The sequence below is a fragment of the Chanodichthys erythropterus genome, chromosome 20 (genome assembly GCF_024489055.1).
Source record: "Chanodichthys erythropterus isolate Z2021 chromosome 20, ASM2448905v1, whole genome shotgun sequence".
Lineage (NCBI taxonomy): Eukaryota > Metazoa > Chordata > Actinopteri > Cypriniformes > Xenocyprididae > Chanodichthys > Chanodichthys erythropterus.
Window position 1 is genome coordinate 15881267 of NC_090240.1, and position 27206 is coordinate 15908472.

At 35.7% G+C, this 27206-nt stretch overlaps 2 protein-coding genes across 2 annotated transcripts; one reads left to right on the top strand and one right to left on the bottom strand.

The window, feature by feature from the left end:
• Positions 1-6281: 6281 nt before the first annotated feature.
• Positions 6282-10762, top strand: krt5 (keratin 5). The gene is made up of 9 exons (XM_067372480.1): positions 6282-6923; positions 8167-8375; positions 8479-8539; positions 8651-8746; positions 8840-9004; positions 9098-9223; positions 9447-9667; positions 9773-9825; positions 9939-10762. The coding sequence occupies exons 1-9, from the start codon at positions 6375-6377 to the stop codon at positions 10181-10183; spliced, it is 1725 nt and encodes a 574-aa protein (XP_067228581.1). The 5' UTR covers positions 6282-6374; the 3' UTR covers positions 10184-10762.
• Positions 10763-15014: 4252 nt separating this feature from the next.
• On the bottom strand, positions 15015-26383 carry zgc:171775 (STKc_p38 domain-containing protein). Its single transcript, XM_067372481.1, has 12 exons — positions 26099-26383; positions 22944-23073; positions 20504-20562; positions 20146-20257; positions 19973-20002; positions 19071-19118; positions 16299-16413; positions 16121-16192; positions 15965-16044; positions 15797-15875; positions 15341-15514; positions 15015-15204 (listed from the first exon to the last, which is right to left on the bottom strand). The coding sequence occupies exons 1-12, from the start codon at positions 26215-26217 to the stop codon at positions 15143-15145; spliced, it is 1080 nt and encodes a 359-aa protein (XP_067228582.1). The 5' UTR covers positions 26218-26383; the 3' UTR covers positions 15015-15142.
• Between the last annotated feature and the right edge of the window lie 823 nt (positions 26384-27206).

Genomic DNA, 27206 nt, shown 5'->3' on the forward strand with positions numbered 1-27206 from the left:
GGTGTAAGCAAACAGGTTACAGCAATAATCACACAGCTCAGGAAATAGCAACTCTCAGGAGATATATATTTACAACCACATTAAACAGAAATGACACGGATCAATGAAAAGACAGAACTAAGGGTTTAAATACACAGACAGAGTGATCAAGGTAAAACAGAACGGATGTAGGAGACTAACTAGGGAACAGGGAAAACCAAACACAATGACACAATGACAATAAAACCGAACATAACCATTACAAATGGGGTTTTTTTACACTTTTTTTTACCGATAGGCCATAAAACAGAGATCAAAAAGTCACACACTGAAGTAATAAATTATAGACAAAAGATCATGTAAAAGTATGAAGTATCAAGTTCAACAGTGGAAGTTACAAGTCAGTAAAAAGACACTCCAGTAAATACTTGCATAAATCTCAATCTGGACCATTTCCAAGCATTGCGTTATTGGCACTTTTGGGCCCCACCTAATGTGTACAACAAAATTACAGCTTTCATGTACAGACAATATAAAACACATATGACTAACCGATCAACGATTCACTTTCTTTGTTGCTCAGTCTGGTGATGCCTGACAATGCCTGACTTAAGTCGAGTACACACTGCATGATTTTTATCTCATGACTGTTGCGTGCCAGACTGTGTGTAATTATTCAAGTGAGATCTTGGGTAAACCCAAAGGTACAAGCCATAAAGTTGTGGCGTACAAAAGCATTTTAGTGAAGCCAAAAGCTTTTTAAATACAATTGCATTTAAAAGTATGGGAACCACTTGCAGAATCTGTGAAAATGTGAATATTTTTAACAAAATAAGAGAGATCATACAAAATGCATGTTATTTTTTTGTTTAGTACTGTCCTGAGTAAGATATTTTACATAAAAGATGTTAACATATAGTCCACAAGACAAAAAAATAGCTGAATTTATCCTGTTCAAAAGTTTGTGAACCATTGATTCTCAGTACTGTGTGTGGTCACCTGATGATCCACGACTGTTTGTGTGTTTTGTGATGGTTGTTCATGAGTCTCTTGTTTGTTCTGACAATTGAGGGACTCAAACTCAACTATTAAAAAAGGTTCAAACATTCACTGATGCTCCAGAAGGAAACACGATGAGTTAAGAGTGGGGGGTGAAAACTTTTTGAATTTGAAAATAAAGGTAAATTGTACTTAATTTTTCTGCCGGGAAACATGCAAGTATCTTCTGTTGCTTCCGAAGGGCAGTACTAGATGAAAAACAATGATATTTAAACAAAATAAGAAAAAATGTGACATCTTCATCCTGTTCAAAAGTTTTCACCCCCCGACTCTTAACTCATCGTGTTTCCTTCTGGAGCATCAGTGAATGTTTGAACCTTTTTTAATAGTTTAACTGCTCAGTACAAACAAGAGACTCATGAACAACCATCACTAAACACACAAACAGTCGTGGATCATCAGGGAACCACACACAGCATTGAGAATCAATGGTTCACATACTTTTGAGCGGGTCGTTTTTATAAACTCAGCTATTTTCTTGTCTTGTGGACTATATGTAAACATCTTTTATGTAAAATATCTTACTCAGGACAGTACTAAATAAAAATAACATGCATTTTGTATGATCTCTCTTATTTTGTTAAAATTATTCACAGATTCTGAAAGTGGTTCACATACATTTTCATGCAACTGTATGTGTATAAAACAATGTCCATTGAAGGAAGGTATTCACAGACATCAGAGCAAGGAAGATAGAGGACAAGGAATTGGTCTGGTCTGACTTCATTAATGCTGCCTTCACATCCTATGGGGAATTTGATAATTCCCACTCGTGATAACGAGCTCATCGCATTCGAGTTTAAAAATGGGAGAGCGTTCATGTGCATATTTTACCTAGGAAACTCATATTTACAATAATTCAGAGAGCATGTGAAGGCAGCATAAGGCCTTACTAAGGTAGAGGCTCACCACCATCTGAAAACGTCAACTGTCAAAAATAGTGTTCCTGATTTTGTTCACCTCCTCTCTTTCCTGCAGCAGGCAATGCTGATTAATGCCAGGTGTCATCCATAATCACCAACAATGAATCCTTTGTTGCGATTGGGAGAACGAGGATGGGGATAAATTAGAAGCAGAAACACCATTTAATAGGGTATGATGTAACTAGCTATGCTTCCATCACCCTGTTTTTATGTGCATTTTGAAGTATCGCATCAGAAACGAGTGATGGAAATGCCAAAATTTGAATGAGAAAAAAACTGACTTTTTGACTTGTGCACTTTTTAATGCATTTGCCGAATAAATTCTGACTAAGCAAACATTAAACCCACGTGACTAATGGGCTGTTTCCGCTGATGGTGTTTTAGGCCCTGTCCACACAATCAAGGGTATTTTCAAAACGTAGCCTTTCCACACGCTAACACATCAGGTCACTGAAACTGAACCTTTTTGAAAACTCCTGCAGGGTAAAGATTTTCAGGAACTCTGGTTGCCGTGTTGTCGTATAGCCGGTGAAACTGGACACTTATCTCCTTTGTTTGACGTCACATCGTGTGCCACTATCTCCTTTATTTACATGAAGCCAGTCTGTGCAATGGCGGACATAGCCAAAATATTGCTAATAATAACTGTGCTAACAGGGCTTTGATTGGCCAACATGGCTTTAGTGTTATGCTTATATTGCCGCCTGTTGTTTTGGCATGCTCTTGACAGCACTTCATAGCTTGTTTTTGCATTTTCATGTGGACAGATTTTTTATTTTTTTTTAAATCGTGCTTGTGTGGGCGAGTTTTTTTAGTTTTTTTTTTAACGGAGGAAACTTGGACTAGGCCATATTTACTAGCTTACCAATACCACTGTCATCTGCTCGAACAACTTGATGGAAATGCACCTAATTTTCTTTCTTTTTTTGCAAACTTTGAAAAGATTCGCTTCACGTTTGGATGGAAGCTCTGTCTCTGCCATGCTTCATGATGTTACAAATGTGCCAGCCTATTTTGATATTGTTTGCTTGGCTATTTGTAGTGTGTTTGATTTGTTTTGTTTTTAACATGTGACCAAAATACAAAACAAAATCCATGGTGCTATATGAGAAAATACAGAGTGGAATGTTGTTCAAATGTGCCTCCTGCAATCATAATTTAGAAATATTATGTTATAATATTAGATGTCCTGTTTTAAGTTTTTCAATTTTAATGCAAATGTTTCACAATATCCTGCCTGAGATGTTGTTGCTGCACCATTTTAAATGTGTTTTCCCTTTTTTAAAGTTTTTAATTGTCTTTGTGAAAGACTGGTAAAGTAAAACGTAATACTATTTTGTCTAAATAAATAACAAATAATGATTTTAAATGCTATCAAGTGAATTTAGGCATTATAAAATTATAATGTTCAGTATGAAAAATGAATATTTGTTTCGATATATGCTATAAAAAAAAAATACATTTAACAATTTTATTAAATATTAGTGTTTTTAAAGATTAACTGTAAATGATGTATATATCACAGTATATATACAGTACAGTCCAAAAGTTTGGAACCACTAAGATTTTTAATGTTTTTAAAAGAAGTTTCGTCTGCTCACCAAGGCTACATTTATTTACTTAAAAATACAGTAAAAACAGTAATATTGTGAAATATTATTACAATTTAAAATAACTGTGTACTATTTAAATATATTTGACAAAGTAATTTATTTATGTGATCAAAGCAGAATTTTCAGCATCGTTACTCCAGTCTTCAGTGTCACATGATCATTCAGAAATCATTCTAATATGCTGATCTGCTGCTCAAGAAAAATTTAATGTGTACAATTGTACAAAATATTTGTGTACAATATTTTTTTCAGGATTATTTGATGAATAGAAAGTTCAAAAGAACAGTGTTTATCTGAAATCTAATCTTTTGTAACATTATAAATGTCTTTACTGCCACTTTTGATTGATTTAATGCATCCTTGCTGAATAAAAGTATTCATTTCTTTAATTTCTTTTCAAAAAAATAAAAATAAAAATTCTTACTGACCCCAAACTTTTGAACGGTAGTGTATAATGCTACAGAAGCTTTGTATTTCAGATAAATGCTGTTCTTTTGAACTTTCTATTCATCAAGGAATCCTGAAAAAAAAAGTACACAACTGTTTTCAACATTGAAAATAATCATAAATGTTTCTTGAGCAGCAGATCAGCATATTAGAATGATTTCTGAAGGATCATGTGACACTGAAGACTGGAGTAACGATGCTGAAAATTCAGCTTTGATCACAGGAATAAATTACTTTGTCAAATATATTCAAATAGTACACAGTTATTTTAAATTATAATGATATTTCACAATATTACTGTTTTTTACTGTATTTTTAATTAAATAAATGTAGCCTTGGTGAGCAGACGAAACTTCTTTTAAAAACATTAAAAATCTTAGTGGTTCCAAACTTTTGGACCGTACTGTAAATATACATATATATGTGTATGTGTATGTGTGTGTGGGTGTGTGTGTGTGTGTGTGTGTGTGTGTGTGTGTGTGTGTGTGTGTGTGTGTGTGTGTGTGTGTGTGTGTGTGTGTGTGTGTGTGTGTGTGTGTGTGTGTGTGTGTGTGTCGATTGATACAGATAATTTTTTTTAAAGGCAAGGTAACACTTTATTTTGATGGTCCACTTTAGACATTCTACTAACTAGAAGTCATTTTGCAACTACATATCAGCTTATTCTACTTACCCAAAACCTGACATAACAGTCTGTTAGTCGACATGTAGTTGCAAAGTTACTTATAGTTATTGAATTAAAAAAAATAACACAAGTAAAGTGACAACAAGTAATTACAACTGAATACACAAATTTCACATTTGCCCACGCTAATGTTAATGAATGTTAAATTCATATCTTTTGTTTGATCACATAAAAATAAAAATCATGTGGTCTCTTTAGGAGATGCTTTTCACAGCATCTTTGATCTCACAATTCAATCTCCCACATTGTGGAACTTGTATCACCTGATAGATTGCATTGTGTACATTCAAAGATGCCGGGGTGAAACTCCACCAAAACCCCCTCAACATCTGACAAAGACTTGACAGTATCAGTGTTCAGATCAATGGGCTGTACCATTTTTAAAAATGCACTGGGGGCTAAAATACCTTGTTAAAAAAAAACAATTAGAGTGACTCCTGATTTTATTTTATTTATTTTTTTTTTTTACAAAGAAATATACCTGGTTTTCCCCTCAGCAACAAGTGGCTTTGCTTATAGAGGCCTCTGCTAAGTGCTAGCCCTCTCATGTCAATAAACCCGACATTATCTCTTCCTGTTGTACTTTGATGAATACTTACAAGGTTTCTACATTAATCTCTCAGACCTGTCCACTTCAGCAACAAGTCTGCAGTTCTAAACCATTTAAACATGATAGGGGCGATACTAACATGCTAACAAAAGCAGCACGCGTTGCTAAATAATGCCACCTAAGGACAGCTACAAAAATAACCACACTGCTCTTGCAGTCACCATGTGCTGTTGTGAGTTCTGATACTCACCTATAACTATCAATAAAGTTAAGCACACTAATGAAAGCAATGCCGTATACATTCCCATTAACGTTTGTGCTGTGTGTTTTATTATGTGGTAACATCAAAATCTACTTTGCATGCAACTGCATCAGCCCTCTGGGAACCACAGAACAAGGTGGTGAAGTAGTGTTCGTGACAGAGCCATTGAGGTGAGAGAACAGTGGCTTGATTGTTTGACTGGAAAGAGGAGCCTGCAGTTCACAATGGCTTCCAGGACAAGCGCCAGGCTTCAACATTCAAGCCCTTCATCAAATATTCCCCCATTTAATACTCCTGCATGACGCTTAAAGCAAACAGAGAGCCCTGTACCTCCCAAATTCATGAAATATGCATGTTGTTTAGTTAGTCTGCCATGCGTTAATATATAGAATGTTTTGGATTACAGAGCACTAGTAAAATACAAAAGTTTAGTAGTAGAAGCAAAAGGAGGGTGTGCAGAATTTCTGGAAGTTTTGACCCTGTTTTTCTACTCCCTGTTCTTCTCTTAATTTTTGCACTTTACATGAGTGTGTGTGTGTGTGTGTGTGTGTGTGTGTGTGTAAGGCAGGGTGTGGCCTGACCCTCTCTGCTGAAAGTACTCCCATACCAGCCCAGCAAGATGGGTGTATGTATCAGTTGGAGAGGGGAAAAGGCAGGACAGGAGCCTGAGGCCGAAAGGGGAGTGATCAGATGAGCCCCTCCCGTGGCATAAGAGGTATAAAAGCCCTTGCACTCCTCGGAGAAGGCACTCAGAGGGATTTATCTTTCCTCTAGTGAGCTCACCTGCTCTGGATCTCTCTGTCTCCTCCTGCTCTTTCTCTGACCAGTCCTCATCCCCTCATAGACGACAGCAGCCATGACTTCGATTAAAACAGTACAGTACAGCAGCGGCGGAAGCTTGAGCGGCGGCTTTGGTGGTGGTGGAGGTATTAGAAAGAGCTTCTCTAGCATGTCTGCCAGCGCAGCTCCCATTGGCAGCAGGATGAGCTCTGTGTCATTCCGTCGCTCCGGCGGTGGTGGTGGCGGCAGCGGCTTTGGAGGAGGATCCGGAGCAAGCTACAGCTACAGCATTGGCGGCGGAGGTCTCGGAGGTGGTCTCGGAGGTGGTCTCGGAGGTGGTTACGGCGGTGGTGCTGGATTCGGCGGTGGTTCAGGTTTCGGCGGTGGTGCTGGATTCGGTGGCGGTGCAGGATTCGGTGGTGGTGCTGGATTCGGCGGTGGTGCTGGTGGATTTGGTGGAGGATTCGGTCATGGCGGTATGGCACCCATCACAGCTGTCACAGTCAACCAGAGCCTCCTAGCTCCATTGAACCTAGACATCGACCCCAACATCCAAGCTGTCCGCACCCAGGAGAAAGAGCAGATCAAGAACCTCAACAACCGCTTTGCTTCCTTCATTGACAAGGTCAGTTTTCTCTTTGCAAACATGCACAGCTGCACAACACAGCAATCTGATCTTGTACCTCTGACATTTTGAACGTTTGGTTTTTGTGCACACATTTCAAGGGCCTTCATCTGATCTGGGTTCTGCTCATTAAATATTTCACAACCAGTCAGAAATCCTGCTAGTGTCAGGTTCAGTAGAACAGTAAGCACATAGAGGACAGGATGCCATTGCATATGCATCATTATCACTAAACTTCTGTAAAGCAGTCAAAGTCTACATCTTAGCACAGGCTTGAGTTGTTTTCCTTGTGTGCAATTGTTCTTTGATGGTGAGGGTGAGTTTGGAAACCCAAGCCAGGTAAGATCCAATGACTGGACCAATCCAAATAAGGGCATGGATCAAGTTTTCATCTATCCATATGGCAGCAATGCAGATATGTATATGTGTGTGTAACAGATGAGTATCATCTTTAACTCTTACTCAAAGTAATACCTTGTCACAAAATGGTCCTAAAAGTCTCATAGCCGTAACTTCATGTAGGTCCTAATAATCACTTTCATCTTTTCTTAAACAAACCTAGCTTCCTGTTTTGATTATCTTAGACCTTTGGGGAATTCACTATGTAACCACACCTTGTAAATTTCACCCCATACTTAATGTAGCTGCTACGCCCATTTGTGTGATTCTGACAAGAGATATGATCAGCAAGCATGTAGCTCAAATAACAACTGATGTCATCGATGTTTTGTTCTTTTTATGTGAATCCTCCAAGTTCAAAGTCATTGTGAGGTTGTGCACATAATTAAATTCCTGCCAAGAATCTACAGAACAGAGGGTACAGTTAGCACCTGAGGGTAAAGGCGTGCCATATCATCTCTGTTAAGGCCTGGCATTTGGCACAGGTCTTCTAAGAGCCTCGCCTTTATGCCAGGAGGGAAAGGTTTTAGGAGTAGTCTGAACATGTTGAGGTGTCATGTGAGGTTAGCATTTTATGATCTCAAAGGGGAGAGTGCATATTAAATAGACAGTTGCTCCAAGAATCTGTGCTGGCCAACACGGCATGGCACACATGCTAACAAATGTCTCTAAAGTTGCCAAAGGTGTGTCAACGCAAGTCTAGATATGCAATAAGAGGTGTGCTTGATAATTACTGCATAAGACACCTCTTGGGCATAAGTAATTGCATATCAAATGGCCCTGAAGCCTTCTTTTCCTAATAAAGCATTTATTCAAATTCTTTATTGGTTTATTTCAAATACAGGTGCGCTTCCTAGAGCAGCAGAACAAAGTACTTGAGACAAAATGGAGTTTACTGCAGGACCAGACAACCACCCGCTCCAACATCGACGCCATGTTCGAGGCCTACATCGCCAACCTGCGCAGACAGCTTGATGGACTTGGTAATGAGAAGATGAAGCTAGAAGGAGAGATGAAGAACATGCAGAATTTGGTGGAGGACTTCAAGAACAAGTAAGTACAGTTGCTGTGTGTTTAGGGAGTCTATGAACCACACTTTGTGTGCATGGTATAATTTCACAAGAAATGTGCTCAAATGGAAAACTTATCTTTGCAGATATGAGGATGAAATCAACAAGCGTGCCGCAGTGGAAAATGAATTTGTCCTGCTCAAGAAGGTAACACCTTTGGCTGCTTTCTTGACCCTCTAGTTATATTATTTTCAACTATTATGATTGCTCATCGGTAGAGTCCACCCATTGTATTGAGCTTTGTGCATTTCTTCATAGGATGTTGACGCTGCTTACATGAACAAGGTTGAGCTTGAGGCCAAGGTTGATTCCCTTCAAGATGAAATCAACTTCCTTAGAGCCATCTTTGAGGAGGTGAGCGTTTGATGGAACTATATGATGACTGCAATGCTACTTCCCAAGGTTAGGTTTATCTCAATGCCTTATACCTTCACCTTGCAATTTTAGGAGCTCCGTGAACTCCAGGGACAGATCAAAGACACATCAGTCATTGTGGAAATGGACAACAGCCGCAACCTGGACATGGATTCCATCGTTGCAGAGGTCCGTGCTCAGTATGAGGACATTGCCAACCGCAGCCGTGCTGAGGCTGAGTCGTGGTACAAACAGAAGGTGAGAAAAGCATCAAGCATCAAATATCAAAGACTATTTTGAAGCAACCAACTGGGAGATCCTAATGATAATGTCTCCTTTTTCACCTCCCAGTTCGAGGAGATGCAGTCATCTGCCGGCAAATATGGAGATGACCTTCGCAACACCAAGGCCGAGATTGCTGAGCTCAACCGCATGATCAGCAGACTTCAGAATGAAATTGAATCTGTCAAGGGACAAGTAAGTAGTTGCTTTTTGGATGAGGTTTCGGCCTAAATTAGATTGCCAACCAAATCCTTAGTGTGTACTAAATGTGCTTTCAAATAAAAGTTCATCCAATTATCGAAACGTGCACGTTATGTTAGGAATAATGTAATGTAAAGAAGTCCCTGAGAAGTGGACAGGAATAATGTAAAAGTGCTGCTGAAAACTAAAGTTGTAATGTCTTCTTTGAATTGCTCAGCGTGCCAACCTGGAAGCTCAGATCGCTGAGGCTGAGGAGCGTGGAGAACTGGCAGTGAAGGATGCCAAGCTCCGCATTAAGGAACTGGAGGAGGCCCTGCAAAGAGCAAAGCAGGATATGGCGCGCCAGGTGCGTGAGTACCAGGAGCTCATGAATGTCAAACTGGCCTTGGACATTGAGATCGCAACCTACAGGAAGCTTCTGGAAGGAGAGGAGTCCAGGTTAGTCACTTTTCCAATTTGAAAGTTGAAGTATGTTTTATTCTCTTGAAGTTTGTCTATATCTATATCTAGACATTGACATTTATTTTCTTTTAATTTTATTAGGATTGCTACTGGTGGCAGTGCTGCAACCATCCACATCCAGGAGTCAAGCAGCAGTAAGCTTATTAATTTTTTTATGTTTACCTTATATAAAAAGATATTTTCAGCACATGATAGAGTGCATTGGTGTTGTTCAGTATAACTAATGTCTTTGTTCGTTGGTTCACAGGTGGTGGCGGCGGCGGCGGCGGTTTCGGATACGGTGGTGGCAGCGGCTTCGGTGGAGGCAGCGGCTTCGGTGGTGGCAGCAGCTTCGGTGGTGGCAGCGGCTTCGGTGGTGGCAGCGGCTTCAGTGGTGGCAGCGGCTTTGGATATGGCGGTGGCTCCAGCATGAGCATGAGCGGTGGCGGCGGTGGTCAAATCTCAGTGTCCCGCTCCTCTGTGGTGCAGTCTAGCCAGAAGCGCCGCTTCTAAACTCGTCCACCCAGTTCCCTCTTCCTCTTCATCTACCACCTGGGAAACAAGATCTTTTCACTCCCCATTTCAATGTGTTCATACATTTTTGATGTGTTTAACCCCCAAACCACCATGACCCAAAGAGACTTTAATGTCAAAGTGTTACACCTGCAGAACGTCTTTTCACATTCACCGTGTTGTCTTTATTCTTGTTGTTTCCTCTTGGCATCATTCCTCATCCAGAGTGCAAATTGTCCTTAAGGGGATGTACTATTGGAAAAGAGCTAATAAGAGAGACAAAGCATGAAGCTCAAGGTGAATAGCTTTTGTTGCTCTGTGTTACAACATGTAAGTATTAAATGCAAACAATTGCTTATCAACTGACATAAATTCCTTGTCACTACGACCAGCATTGTTAATGCTTCGGCTGCATTATAGTGCAACAAAAGCTACTCATTTGAGATTTTACTTCCCTCAGAGAGGAGTAACTTTTACTCTTTTCTGTCCCTGATTTTGGATGATGGGCTGTTGAGCTGTTCTGTCAAAATTGTTGTATTCATCAAATCATGAATCATGTACCACATGGAAACATCAATAAATCAGGGTTCTATACAATCATTTGTCTTCAGTTTTTATTTCATCAACTTTTCTCTTTTGCACAACACAGGAATACACAAACACAACTAAAATTGATCATTTAATCATCGCTGCTATAGAGGTATATGGGTCCATGATATAAGAGTGTCCACAATCAAGAAAGGGAATATAAAAAATAAAGTAGTTTATGGTTTCAAAAAACTTTTATACCATTTTCAAGAAAAGTTTAAATCTAAAAATGCAGTGGAACTGCAAAATTAAAGAGTTATAAGATAACACATTAAACTTAAATATTAAATACATGTGAGTGTACACATATTAGCTTTCAAAAATATTTAAAAATATATATATTTTAAGGTATTTTTCAAATATTACAAATAGTCATTATGTTTTTGGTGACAGTATTCTTTTAAATACTTTGGAATACATTTTTTTTTTTTTTTTTAAAGGGACAAAGCTGCAAGACCAGCAATTATTAATAAAAGTAATTAAAATCAGCCCAAATTAATATTACAAACAAGGACATTTAGGCGTATCTCACACTCGCTGGCGATTGGGTTGTTTTAACCCAGCAGTTGGGTTAAATGTTTGCCCAACCTGCTGGGTAGTTTTATTTAAACCAACTATTGTTTAAAATTCCTATATGGCTAGCTTAAAATGAACCCAAAATAGTTGGGAAATTAAAAACCAGATGCAATTAGAGACAACAATAATAGACAAAAGGTGAATGTTTATTAATAAGCTTTAATATTTTATTAATATATATTTTTAAGTGTTTAATAGTTTATTAATATAAATGTATTAATAAGAAATTTAATAAATGTTTATTGTTTAATAATTATTCATTGAACATTAATAAATGTTTTGCTTTGGGTTCACTTTAATTAAGCAATACAGTAATTTTTAAACAATAGTTGAGTTAAATAAAACTACCCAGCAGGTTGGGCAAACATTTAACCCTACTGCTGGGTTAAAACAACCCAATTGCTGGGTTTGTCCATTTTCAACCCAACTTGGGTTGTTTTTAAACCAACATTTTTTAGAGTGTATATTCCAGATCCATAGATGAGACCTGTTTGAGACTGTGGGGGAACAATTATGCAAAACCCATATTGATCCACCACTTTTCTGAATTTTGATTATGTTGTTAGGACATGAAGCTGGTGCAATAGGGAAAAATTACACATTTCTTGTGATTATCACCTCAAGATTTGGAAAAGGGCATCAGGCGCAATACATTCAGAAAAAATATGCGAAGTCACAACACTTCTGAGAGTTAAATATCGCTGTTAAATGTACACTACACTTTAAACATGTGTTGGCTAAACAGATAAACACTACCCAACCACTATTCATACACGTTCCCATAGGACCTAAAAACCACACCTGACCAAGCAGAGCCAAAATATCGGGTTACAACAGGCAAACTAAGCTTCCATTCAATGAGGGTTTAGCTGGCAGGTCAGTTAGCATTACTCATACTCCTTAAAGGACAATTCTGTTGTTGTTTAAGTGGATAAACCTGATAGTAATCATCCTTTGAGAGATACTACCCTCTGTTGAAAGCCGTTGATTGATTTATCAGAGTGAAGACCTCGTGACCAGGTCAAATGTGATGTATCATTACAAACTAACCTGATACAGCTTCTTGACACACTATCATCCCGCTATCCAAAATGAAATGTACTCCTTTCATGGTGCAGGAAAAACATCAAAGCATATCGGCACTGTTCAGTGGAAACTCGTGGTAACTTAAAAGTGCAGTGTGTAAATTTTAACGACATCTAGTGGTGAGGTTTCAAATTGCAATATAGAGAAGCTACGGTGGCCCGCAAAGGACAAAGATATTGTCGTCTGAGACACCAGAGAGAAGACACTAAGCAAACACACTGTGTAGAGCAGTTTGTCCGTTTAGGGCTACTGTAGAAACATGCCAGCGTGAAATGACGACTTATGTAAGGGGAACCGCGGTGTACGCAGATAGAAATGGCGGTCCCACTTTATATTAAGTGGCCTTAACTACTATGTACTTACATCAAAAAATAAGTACAATGTACTTATAGGGTTCATATTGAATTGTGAAACACTTGTGCTGCTATTGAGGTGGATACGGGTAAGGTTAGGGACATGTTTGGTGGTATGGGTAGGTTTAAGGGTAGGGGTAAGGTGTAAGGGATGGGTCAACAGTGTAATTATAAATGTAATTACAGAAATTAATTACAGATGTAATTACATGCAAGTGTTTTTAAAATATAAGTACAATGTAGAAACATGTATGTACACAATAAGTGCATTGTATCAAATGATTAATTTAAATGTAAGTACATAGTAGTTAAGGCCACTTAATATAAAGTGGGTCCGAAATGGCTCATTCTAAGGTAATAAAAATATAACAGTTCATTATGTACAGTAAGATCTTTATAAACCACTGAAAACATAGTTGTGTATATTATATTGCATTTCTGTCAGTAGATCCTCCTAAAATTGACACATTGCACCTTTAAAATTACTAACTTATACTACCTAGACCTATCTATCTATCTATCTATCTATCTATCTATCTATCTATCTATCTATCTATCTATCTATCTATCTATCTATCTATCTATCTATCTATCTATCTATCTATCTATCTATCTATCTATCTATCTATCTATATATAAATCTGTGTAAAAAATGTAAAAAGACAAAAATACGATTAAAATATTTGAATAAATAAAAGGTTAGAAAAAAAAGAAACCCAATGTAATTTAAAAGAAACTAAATATTTTCCCAATAATATTTTAGATAGATAATATTAATTCCACAGTATAAATTGGGTATTAATACATTATACAGTTGAGCTCAAAAGTTTACATACCACTTGCAGAAACTTTGAAAATGTGAATAATTTTAACAAAATAAGAGAGATCATGCAAAATGCATGTTATTTTTTATTTAGTACTGTCCTGAGTAAGATATTTTACATTAAAGATGTTTATATATAGTCCACAAGACAAAAAAAAAAAAAAAAAAAGCTAAATTTATAAAAATTGCCCGTTTAAAAGCTTACATACCCTTGATTCTCAGTACTGTGTGTGGTTCCCTGACGACTGTTTGTGTGTTTTGTGATGGTTGTTCATGAGTCTCTTGTTTGTCCTGAGCAGTTAAACTATTAAAAAAGGTTCAAACATTCACTGATGCTCCAGAAGGAAACATGATGAGTTAAGAGTCGGGGGTGAAAACTTTTGAATCTGAATATCGAGATAAATTGTACCTATGTCTTCCAGGAAATGTGAAAATATCTTCTTTTGCTTCCAAAGGGCAGTACTAAAAAATCTGATATTTAAACAAAATAAGAAAAATTTTGACTTCTTCATCCTGTTCAAAAGTTTTCAACCCCGACTCTTAATGCATCATGTTTCCTTCTGGAGCATCAGTGAATGTTTGAACCTTTTTTAATAGTTGAGTTTGAGTCCCTCAGTTGTCCTCAGTGTGAAAAGATGAATCTCAAAATCATACAGTCACTGCTGGAAAGGGTTCAAATATGCAAAAATGCTTGAAAACTGATGAATCTGCAGGAGCTGGAGGATTTTTCTGAAGAACAGAGCTCAGTTTAACTGCTCAGAACAAACAAGAGACTCATGAACAACCATCACAAAACACACAAACAGTCGTGGATCATCAGGTAACCACACACAGTATTGAGAATCAATGCTTCACAAACTTATGAATGGGGTTATTTTAATAAATTCAGTTATTGTTTTGTCTTGTCAACTAAATTCAAACATCTTTTATGTAAAATATCTTACTCAGGACAGTACTAAACAAAAAATAACATGCATTTTGTATGATCTGTTATTTTGTTAAAATTATTCACATTTTCAGATTCTGCAAGGGGTATGTAAACGTTTCAGCTCAACTGTAGATGCCTTTTAAATTTATTTTTAGGATGGGTGTCCTCACACGAGGATGAACAGTTAATATTAAAGGTCAATATATTAATATAATATAATATAATATAATATAATATAATATAATATAATATAATATAATATAATATAATATAATATAATATAATATAATATAATATAATATAATAAAGAAAGAACAAGACATCCACAAAAAAAAAAAAAAATCAATTTTTTTTTTTTTACACTTTTATCTTTCATCATTTCATTATCTTAAAATACTTGAGTACTTTAAAATTCTTTTTAAAAAAGTTGGTTTACACACTTGATGTAGTCAATATCTATATTTGAAGATAGCCAGTGTTTGATAACATCAGGTTTCAAAGGTTTTAAAGATATCTAGCTAAAGGTGTTTGATAAAAAAAAAAAAAAGCAAACAATAGTTCATCAGTGTCTAATTCTTTGGAGTGCTGTATGTAAAGATGAGGTTTTATGTTGCAGTCACTCCAGGGTTGTCTGGGTCAAATGTCATGATCTCCATGTGGATAAGACCTGTGAGACATAATAGCAGAAGAGCATTAAATACAAATAAGAATTTAGAAATGTTTTAGAGCAGGTTAAACAAAGTGCAGAAGAAATTGTAAATGTTAAATAAGACAGAGTTTTATGTGTATGTATGTGCTCTCACTCTTCCATTCGCTGACGGCCAGATCCAGACTCTCAAACGAATCATCATATGCAGGAGACACAGGCTCGTTTTCAGGGTCATGGAACTCAGACAGATATGGATGTGAAAGGCCGTTTTTTGCCGTAAGTCTGACCTCCGGGTCCAAAACCAGCATGCCCTCCAACAGATCGATGGCTGTAGATGGAACATGCATTAAATCAAAGCTGAATTATGATGCAACAGATGGGAAACCTTGTCAAGACAAACTTTGATATTGGCTTTACAAAGCCTTGTAAATCAAACCGCTATCATAGTACTACAGCAGCTAATGCAGCAGTCTACCACTAGAGGGCGACTTTTACTCATTCAAAAGCAATGCAATACAAGAGAATTAAAGCTGTTAAGTTAATTATTAATGGGTGCTATTGGTTTAAAATGTTTATAAAAGTGAAATTGATTTGGTAGGTGTGGACATACCAGTAGGATCCATACCAGAAAAGACCTCTTTGAAAGCCTTTTTCTTTTGCACTGGAAGTGAGCGTACATATGACTGTGCCTGCCAACACATCAATACAATAATGACAAACAGACTAGAAGAAGAATCCTAAAATAGACAATAACAGTCGTCTGATGGTATTTGCCTACATCTTTGCTTTGCATTTTCATAACAAGTGTTGAGTTTGGTGTGCCTGTCAGGTTGAGGATCTTCTTCAGCTGGTCAATACCTAAGCATAACATTAAGGAATAGGCACTATTTTGCTCAACAGACATATTTAGAAAGCGAGGAAAGAGAAAGGATACTGTCACTGCCTGGGAAAAGCACATCTCCTGTTATCATCTCGGCCAGGATGCAGCCAGCGGACCAAACGTCAACTGAACAAAGAAAAATGCATTGTGACAAAAGACTACAGTGACTTAAAACAGAACAACTTTTACACAATGTGTTGGGTGGGTCAATAATTAAAGGGTCAAAGGTCACCTGTTTGAGTATAATGCATCCAGTTGAAAATGACTTCGGGGGCTCTGTACCAGCGTGTCACTACATAGCCCGTCATCTCAGTTTCTGTGTGTCTCGCCAGTCCAAAGTCCAGAATCTAACAAAGAGAGTAAGAAACAGGCCACATAAGCCAATTTTCACTGTTGGACCAAACTGTTCTTATTGCTTAACCGTTCCATTCCGTGCAGATCCGGCCCAGCCGGTATGGATATGGTTTTATTTTCCACTCTGGGGCTGATAACAGGTAACGTAAGAGTTTAAAGACGATATGAGATGTGTATAGCGACTGCATTATGGAGGACGATCAGATAATTCTTTTAATTTTAAAGCTTTGCTCAAATACCATGCTTGGCCAGCTACAGAGAAACTGGACAAGTAACCAATCCTGAGTTGCAACATCACTGCACGCATTCTACCAGCACGGTTAAGCACGGTTAGCCAAACGTACTGAGAGTTCTGGGCTGAAATCATGCCGTGCCATACCAGGCTCAAGTGGAAATATAACTGGAAATGTTCCTTACCGTTCTTAGAACCGTTCGGCCCGATGCTGGTCTCTTTAGTGTGTAATGTTGTGGTTTGAGCATGAAAAAGGTCTGCAAAGCTACAAAGCACAAATTCACTCCAAAGAGAGTTCTTCTCTATACCAGTGTCAGTGTTTCTGAACTCTCTTCATTGTAGTCTTGAGTTTTCTTCCAAGAACAGACATGTCACAATATTTCTCCTTTAAATAATTGCCACCCAAGGCATACTCAAAATAAAGGGGGTAAGACCTGGTTGAGTTGCTTTAAAGGTGCAATATGTAATATGTTCTGTCCGCTAGAGGCCTATTCAAAACAAAGGCGTAGCTTGATGATGGCAAGTTTGAACACGGAATCTTGGGACATGTGGTCTTCACCTCACAGCCAGTGGAAAATAATAGGGATAGGACTCAGGAAGAAATCATGTTCATGGATGTGATTATTAACGTTACTGTAGTATGAAGCAGAGCAGGAGCGAGTGTTGTGGAGCTGAACGAGGAGCTGGAGCGATTGATCAACACACGCCTCACGAGCAGCGGGACTTTTATTATGACACAGTCGCCGGCGCCGCTTCCTCTTTTCCGGTCATGAGTATGAGGAAACGCAGCTCTGTTTATCATATTAGATACATTTGAGAGTGTTGAAAATGATGTTATAACGTTACTCTGTGCGTTCACTCGGCGGCTGCTGTGAGACACTGTTACACACTGCAGTAAGATAGATCCATTTTACAATATCAGATTAAATGCTGGATGATTGTGTTGATAAATGGCATGCAATTCATTTTAAAACGTATTGTATGATGGAGAAAATGCTGTATTACTGTTACTAAAAATAAAGCTGCATCTGATTATGCTATGTTAGCTACTTCACAAAATAGTGTTTTTCTCTGAGGCATGGTAAAGCATGAGACTCGCAAAACATCTAGAAAATGATATTTAAACAATGAGACTAAACGTGTTGAGCTATTTAACAATAAATAGTTTTCTGTCTATAAATATATCAAAACAGTTGTTCCTTTGTTTATTAAAACATGTAAATATTAAAGCGTCTTTGGTGTTTTCATGGTTTCTACTAAATAAAAGTGGAAATCGAGGGTAACGCGGGTATGACGCCATTCACAGGCGACTCCTCACACGTCCCGGAGCCTTGGATAAAATTGCAATTTTCCCACAATTTACAAATAGTTGGAAACATTTGGGATATTGTAAGTACTCAAGTGAATGAAATATATAACACTAGCCTAGTGGTTTTTGGATATTTTACTGCAAAATTCTTACATATTGCACCTTTAATAGTGTGTTGAAACCTGGGGTTATGATAAGGGGCGGGACATTTCCAAAACACGCTCAAATCACAACAAACTGGTCCAGCTGACCAATCAGAGCACATTATGCTTTTCAGAAGGAGGGGCTTCATAGAGACAGGAACTAAACAGCATTACTGACAGACTGGGAAGAGAGGTGCAATAGTGTAAAATATGTGAAAAATAAGTGTTGAAAACCTTTTCTAGTACCAAAAACAAAATTAAGATTTTGAATAAGGGCATAATATGGCCTCTATAAATAAAAACATTTTTGATGAAATCCCATGGCTCAGTGAGGCCTGCATAGCCAACAATGACATTTAGCTTCTCAAGATCCAGAAAGCTACTAAATACATATTTGAATCAGATCATGTGACTACAGTGGTTCAACCTTAATGTTATGAAGCGACGAGAATACTTTTTGTGCACAAAAAAAAAAAAAAAAAATAATGACTTTATTCAATATCTACTGATGGACGAATTCAAAACACTGCTTCATGAAGCTTTCAGAAAGCCAAAGTCACGTGATTTCAGCAGTTTGATACGCGATCCGAATCACTGATTCAAAAAAAAAGATGTTTTGAAATAGGCCATCACTAGATATTGTTGAATAAAGTCATTATTTTGTTTCTTTGGTTCACAAAAAGTATTCTCGTCGCTTCATAACATTAAGGTTGAACCACTGTAGTCACATGATCTGATTTAAATATGTCTTTAGTAGCTTTCTGCATCTTGAGAAGTTTGGTGGCATTGCTGTCAATGCAGTCCTCGCTGAGCCATTGGGTTTCATCAAAAATATCTTAATTTGTGTTCTGAAGATGAATGAAGGTCTTACAGGTGTGAAACAACATGAGGGAGAGTAATTAATGACAGAATTTTCATTTTTGGGTGAACTAACCCTTTAACTAACACCTATTTAACTATGTTTACCTTTAATTCACAGTTTTCATCCACTGCAAGGTTGCTAGGCTTAAGATCCTGAAACAAGAAACTAGTGTCATTTCATCATGTTTCATCGGAGATTGTTTACATGCACAGAAATATTCCATTGTTAATCAGAATTTGGTCATATTCTGATTATTTAAGTGTCATGAATATGCATGAACCTATATATTATTTACAATTTCACATTTTAACATTAAAAGAAACAATGAGCTACAGTACATTTGTAATAATCTCATGACTAACATTTTGCATTTAATCATGCTTTTATGTCTTACTGTTACGAACATACACACACACACTACAGTTCAATAGTTTAGGCTCAGTAAGATTTAAAAAAAAAAAGAAACTAGTACTTTTATTCAGCAAGGATGCATTAAATTGATCAAAAGTGATATTAAAGACATTTATAATGTTTAAAAAACATTTCATTTTCAAATAAATGCTGTTCTTTTGAACCTTCTATTCATTAAGAAATTGCATAAAAAGTAACACAGTTTCCATAAATATATAAAGCAAATGTTTTCAACATTGATAATATAAGAAATGTTTCTTGAGCATCAGATCAGCATATTATGAATGCCAGAATGATTTCTGAAGGATCATGTGACACTGAAGACTGGAGTAATGATGCTGAAAATTCAGCTTTGACATCACAGGCATACATTACATTTTAAAATATATTCAAATAGAAGAAAGCTATTTTAAATTGTATTAATATTTCACAATATTACTGTTTTTACTGTGTCAAATAAATGCAGCCTTGGTGAGCATAAAAGACTTTTTCAGAAACATTAAACAAATCTTACCAACCCCAAAGTTCACAACGGTGGTGAATATTTATCACTGTACGGATAAATTAGGCAAGATTTACTCTACATAGTACATACCCGATGAATAATCCCAGCAGAATGGATGTACTAAGGAAAAAAACATAATCATTAGCTGCAATATCAATCAATATTCATGTTTCAATGTCATCAATAAGTGGTATTACAAGGAAGTCAGTGAATCGGAAGTATAGAAGAATGAAAGAGTTTGAATGAATATGAATAAGGCAGACCTTGAGTCCTCGCAGTATCTGATAGAACAGGTATATGATGACTTTGCTGGTTAATTGTTTCCTCTTCATTATGTGGCCAAGATCCTGAGCTACAAAAGGCATCACCATATAGCTGGGACAAATGTTAGAAAATGTAGGCATTTCAATATCACTGAAGTTTGTAATTTAGAAAAGCTGGGATGAAAAAGTAGTCTAAAATCAAAGAAACACACAAATAGATTTTAAATGGCCTCTGTATGGAGCACATCCTCTCACTCACACACAAACACATCCACACGCATGCACTGCATCCCTCAGCCTGTCATGACAAGTGCAAGATTTCTGCACAGGAATGCATTCTGTTCATCTTGACACTCACAAAGTATCAAATTTCTCCAGCGAGGAATCAGGGGTGAAGACATTGAGGAGGCAGATCACCTACAGGAAGAAGAATACATTTGCTTTCAGGAATGATCTGTGCATTACTAATTAATGAATTGTTAAACATCATTCATTATTAAGGAAGTGAAGGACAATATAAGTTATGAAATTTATCCCAAGAATGACACATATACAGTATTGGTTCATTTTCTTATAGTTCTACTGCTTCTCGCATAATAGAAGTATATGAAAGGCCATAGGTTTCGGTCTGAAGTTGTGAATATAATAAGACAAATTGCTCTAACTTTTGAATATATTACCTAAAATCATACATTTTCGCCCAGTGTATGTCTAAGGGGACATGGAGATGGGGGGAAAATATGATGGAAGGAAAAATTATATTTTTAGTGTTTCTGAATTCGCTCCAAAACTTTTCGTTTCCTCTAGAAGCGCATTTGCTTGAGAAGCTTTGGTCTGTCCTGCTTTTACTTTTACTTTCCCTTGAGAAACTCTGCAGAAGAACACAAAAGGTTTGCATTCCCTTACAAAGTGCAACACTGGTGATAGGAATAACTATGTTCATTTTATTATATCATTATATCATTTCTTTTTCTAGCAAATGCAAAATTTCTCAGGGGAAAGCAATAGTATATATATATATTGCCCTCCAAAAGTTTGGAAACACCACTGGTAAAGTGTGGTTTTGGACGATATCAGCATAAATCTTATCATTTTTTGGTGCACATACATTACAGTAACTTGACATTATCATTGAAGACCAGCAATAATAATTTTGATTTTGATTACATAATAATGTCAATATATTCATGTCAGAGTCAGACACGCCCCTTTGCAGTGATGCTGGTTACTGGATTAAACTTGGCCCGGGTTTGTAAAAGATGTTTGGGTCAGCACACCTTAATAGCTTCAACAATTGATTGCCAATTAAGTTTAGAATACAATGAACCAATCAGAACCCAGTTTAGGTCAGATAGCTGCTAATGCTGGATATTTTGATGAATCAAAAAGTTTAGTTTTTCTATGTATGAACTGTTTATATAATAAAATATGTTTTTGGAGTTTGTGTTGTCCCTTATCAGTGCAAAATTATCACAAATTAAAAAGGATTCATGCCAATATTGTCCAAAACCCCACTTTTCTAGGGCGTTTGCAAACTTTTGGAGGGCAGTGTGTGTGTATATATATATATATATATATTTTTTTTTTTTTTTTTTTTCCTTTTCATTATCATGTCTCCTTAAGGGCTCTGTGAGGGCTTGCAGAATAAAATGATTAACAATTTTTCAATTTTTTTTTACAATTTGAACAGATGTGTGTATTGTTTACACTCCTCTTATAAAGTTTCAAATCATATTCGGACTAGGCGTCACTAAACTTTCATTTAAAGGGATAGTTCACCCAAAAAGTACAATTATGTCATTATTTACTCACCCTCAGTTTCTTTCTTCTGTTGAACATAAAGGGAGATATTTACCAAACAGTTTCTGGTCCCCATTGACTTCCATAGTACTGAAAAAAATTACTCTGGAAGTCAATGGAGACCAGAAACTGTTTGGTTCCCAACATTCTTCAAAATATCTTCTTCTGTGTTCAACACAAGAAAGAAATGAATACAGGTCTGGAACAATATTTTTATTATTTGTTATTTCAATTTTTTGTTTTGTTTTGTTAAATCAACTTAAGATAATTAAAGTGGTTCAGATAACATAATATTTTGAGTTTCTGTTGATTAAACCAATCGCCTTCATTGTAATAACTTTTTAATTTTTAATTTCAATGAACTCAAAATTTTAAGGCACCCAGGTAACTTACCTACTTTTTTAAGTTAAACCAACAATTATTTTTTACAGGGTAAGTTTGGGTGAACTATCCCTTTAAAAGGAATATTGATCAACTGTATTGACCACACAAATCTAAGAACCCATAATTGCTGCTTGCAGATATGTTTATTTGCTGTTGCTTAAAAAATCATTAAAGCAAACTTTGCCCTGGCAAACTTAGAATAATGAATTTGTAATTCCAGTGACTTAACTGGTCTGGGATTTGAAAAGAGGATAAAATATTGCATAAATTATTCTTGATCCTCTTGCTACTCAAGTTGAAGTCCATATTAAACACGCAGCAGCGTGAGGTCAGGCGCACCGTTTACTAAGCACAGAAACCGGTTTGAGAAGATGAAGGGGGGCTTTCACAACAGTAGTATCGTGAAATCTTTTCATTCTCTTTCAATTGACAGACGGATTATGATGCTGTTACAAACTACATACATACAAAACAAATGTTAAAGCTCTGGTCTAAATGATAAATGAAAGTTATGAGGCTGTCAGTAAGAAATAACCATGTAAATAACACAGAAACATGTGATATTCGATCCTATCCTAGATTTATTGTCTTCCTCTTGGGATTTTGAGACTTACATTGTCGTGTTGGATGTGACGGAGCAGTCGGAGTTCTCTGTAGGCACGTTTAGCATGGATCAGAGACTGGAATGGTCTGTAAAGCTTTTTAATGGCCACCTTTTCCTTTGTCTTCTGGTCAGTTGCAGAACTGCACAGAAGTCATCATTAGAAACCATCACATCACACATTCATTATCACAGATAACAGAGAGATGGCATACAAGCACTACTTCATACAACTACAAACTAAAATCTATTTTCACTATAAATTATTCATCATTTATTGATGGATTCACACAAGTTCGGTATAAAGAAATGTTACAGAACTAAGAATGTCGCACACTTTCCTGGTATTATTTCATATTTTATAAGAAATTATATACAGTATAATTTTCCTGTTTGATAAACGATGTATGTTTGATTGCTACATTTTAGTTCATGCATATTTAAATGATAATAATAATATAATTATAGAACCATTTTGCATATGCTCTCTATTTAGTGTATATGCAAATCAGTTAGCTCCAGTACAACAATTGTTCAGGAAAATGCTAGGGATGCACCAATATGAATATTTTGTCCAATACCGATAACCGATATTTCTTTATATTTGAAAGCCAATAACTGATATATTGGCCGATAAAATTTTTATTTCATTTTTGAGAGCCTGATTACAAAAAAACAAAAGTTTCGCCCAAGCACACAATTATAATGATGTTATATTATATCATAATAATTTTATGTAGCCTATATGACAGACAGAGCTGGGTAGTAACGGATTACATGTAATCTGGATTACGTAATCAGATTCCAAAAATTAAGTACTTGTAATTTGAGTAAACTATTTTTTAAAATACTCGTAATCAGACCACAGTTACTTTTTATAGATTACATAATTACATATTTACACAATGGCAGTAAGTTGTTCACACTTCATTGATTCTCCTCATTTTTCTTTTTTTTTTACGTTTATATTTTTTTCATAATAAACCTGCCGATTATATACGTTTGTGATTCTTCAAGTTTTTTCTGGTGGTGAGGGGACAATATAGATGAATATATATGAAATATAGATGAAATATAGATTAAATAATAATAATATATGAAATCTAGATGAAATATATATATGAAATAATAATAATATTAATAATAGTAATATATTAAATATATATGAATATATATGAAATCTAGATGAAATATAAATATATATATATGTATATGAAATCATAATAATAATAATATATTAAATATAGATGAATATATATTAAATAATAATAATATTAATAATAGTAATATATTAAATATATATGAATATATATGAAATCTAGATGAAATATAAATATATATATATATATATGTATATGAAATCATAATAATAATAAAAATATATTAAATATAGATGAATATATATATATATGAAATAATAATAATATTAATAATAATAATATATTAAATATATATGAATATATATGAAATCTAGATGAAATATATATATATGTATATATATATATATATATATATATATATATATATATATGAAATAATAAATATATATATATATATATATATATATATATATATATATGAAATAATAATAATAATAATATATTAAATATAGATGAATATATATGAAATAATAATATATTAAATATATATAAATATATATGAAATCTAGATTAAATATATATAGATGAAAATATATAAATAATAATAATAAATTAAAATTAAAATATATAAATAATAATAATAAATGAAATATGAATATATAGATGAAATATAGATGCTGTGAATTTCAAGTTTTTCAATATTTGTCTTTGTAATGTTGCTGTTTTCTAAATGTACTTAATTTCAAGTAAATATGTTTTAAAATCATAAGATGTGATATTGTTTTATTCAGTCTTACTATCCGCAAACACTAACAGGTACATTAGTGTTAGTATTCTGAAGTATTAACTGTCCATACATTTCACTTTAAAAACAATCTGTTGAGGCTCTTGTTGGTGAACAGAATATATTTTTGGACTATATTTTTTCTTTGTATCTGTCAAAATAGATTATCCTACAATATATGTGACATCAAATAAGGGTTAGCACAAAAGTAATCTAAATGTAATCCAAAAGTAGTCAGATTACGTTACCAAAAAGGTGTAATCTAAGAGATTATATTACTGATTACAAATTTTGTCATGTAATTTGTAATCAGCAACTGATTACAATTCACTCTGATGCCAGATTTGCACTGCACATGTTGCACTTAACTGTACTTTCCTTTTTGAAGCGATTCCAATCATACCAATTCAGAAGCATCATAGCGATCAGTGTGCAACTGAAGTGTCTCAAATAATCCATTATTTATTGGCTTTAATACGATAACGGTGGCCGATATCATGCATCCCCAGAAAGAGCTGTAGTGATCTCTATCAAATGTTATCACTATAGATTTACTATATATTTATGAATCCTATACCAAAATGTAGTATTTAAAGCATATTCTTTACATCTTTTTTTCCCCTGTAAATGTTGTCTGTATTTATGTCTGTTTAATGGTTCTTTTAACATCTGGCCAAAGGACTACAGTTGGAAATGAGCAAATACTGGCACATTTACAGAAATGTTCATTAATATTGTCCTCATAAATAAATAAAACAAAACAGGCTCACGACAGAAGAAAGCTATACTGATTGAGACGGTTTCAGTATTTTGGGGGAATTTCTGTGTTATCAGCAAACATGCTGAAGCCTGCCCCTCAGGTATGTGAGTCCACAGCTGTTTATTTTACCTCAGGCTCACTCACTCTCAAGTCTATGTCATAAATGCATATGGCAAATCATTTACATTACTGAAACTCTACTGCATTATGAACATGACAGCAGATTTTAATGCTCAACAGTACTGTTTGTATGCAAAAGTCAAGACAGAGAATTATTACTACATCTATTACACCACTGATTAGTACTGTTTTCTATTAGAATAGCGACATTGAATAGGTTTTATCCATCTCTATTCATCCAGAATCTGGCATAAATTTCCTTTACCTATGTATAAAACTACTTAACAAAGTCTTTCAGTCCCTCTGAACATATCTGACCTATGCATCTATAAATCCCCCTTATCATGTACAGTATAAACTCCACTTAACATTTTTAAGATCCATTTTCACATAAGCCCCCTTACCACACTGTCCCATAGGCTCCAGAGCCAACGGACTTGAGTGAGATGTATCGGTCAGGAACATCCCATGTAGTTTTCTGGATATCCAGTCTGTGGAATCCCGCTTTCAGAGGTGAAGCCATGGAGAGGTGCACCTTATTCTGCGTGTCCACTTCCGAAAACAGTGCTGTTCGTCCACTCGGACTGTTCACAGTGACCCAGGTGCAGTCGCGAGAACACGCCCACCTCCACGCACCTTCACAGTCACGTGATTTAGGTGAGGGTCCCTGTGTTCTGCTCAACCAAAATAACAACGAATATGATTATAACAGCAGTTATTTTTCTTTTGCGTCGAATAAACCGTTTGTCTTTATTCCTCAATAACAACGTGCTGAACTTCCAGGAAGTTGAGGGTTTTATTGATCACTACCATAAAACATTAAATAAACAACAGAATCTGAAAGCTCTTAGAGGGAGATTTTAATTTATTGTGGTTTTGGTGTCCTGAAAACGCAAACTTTTGAAAACGGGTCTTAAAGTGGAAGTTTTTGAAAACGATACCGTTCGTGCACATGCGTATTACGTGTTTAGTATATTTGTCAATGCGGAATTAAAGGGTTAGTTCACCCAAAAATGAAAATAATGTCATTAATTACTCACCCTCATGGCATGCTGTTCCACACCCGTAAGACATTTATTCATCTTCGGAACACAAATTAAGATATTTTTGATGGCTCAGTGAGGCCTGCATAGACAGCAATGACAGTTCCTCTCTCAAGATCCATTAATGCACTAAAAACATATTTAAATCAGTTCATGTGAGTACAGTGGTTCAATATTAATATTATAAAGCGACGAGAATATTTTTGGTGTGCCAAAAAAAAACAAAATAACATCTTATATTGTGATGGCTGATTTCAAAACACTGCTTCAGGAAGCTTCGGAGCGTTATGAATCAGTGTATCGAATCATGATTCGGAGCGCCAAAGTCACATGATTTCAGCCTTTGGCAGTTTGACACGCGATCCGAATCATGATTCGATACACTGATTCATGTGTGCTCTGAAGCTTCCTGAAGCAGTGTTTTGAAATCGACCATCACTATATAAGTCGTTTGTTTTTTGTTTTTTTT

Bases quoted from the DNA above. Each gene is read 5' to 3' on its own strand.
- krt5 (XM_067372480.1), top strand. From the start codon at position 6,375: ATGACTTCGATTAAAACAGTACAGTACAGCAGCGGCGGAAGCTTGAGC. The intron at 6,924-8,166 runs GTCAGTTTTCTC...TTTCAAATACAG, and splicing joins TTGCTTCCTTCATTGACAAG to GTGCGCTTCCTAGAGCAGCA. The intron at 9,224-9,446 runs GTAAGTAGTTGC...TGAATTGCTCAG, and splicing joins TTGAATCTGTCAAGGGACAA to CGTGCCAACCTGGAAGCTCA.
- zgc:171775 (XM_067372481.1), bottom strand. From the start codon at position 26,217: ATGGCTTCACCTCTGAAAGCGGGATTCCACAGACTGGATATCCAGAAA. The intron at 16,414-19,070 runs GTAAACATAGTT...TCTCTTTGTTAG, and splicing joins ATGAAAACTGTGAATTAAAG to ATTCTGGACTTTGGACTGGC. The intron at 16,193-16,298 runs GTGACCTTTGAC...TTCTTTGTTCAG, and splicing joins GATGCATTATACTCAAACAG to TTGACGTTTGGTCCGCTGGC.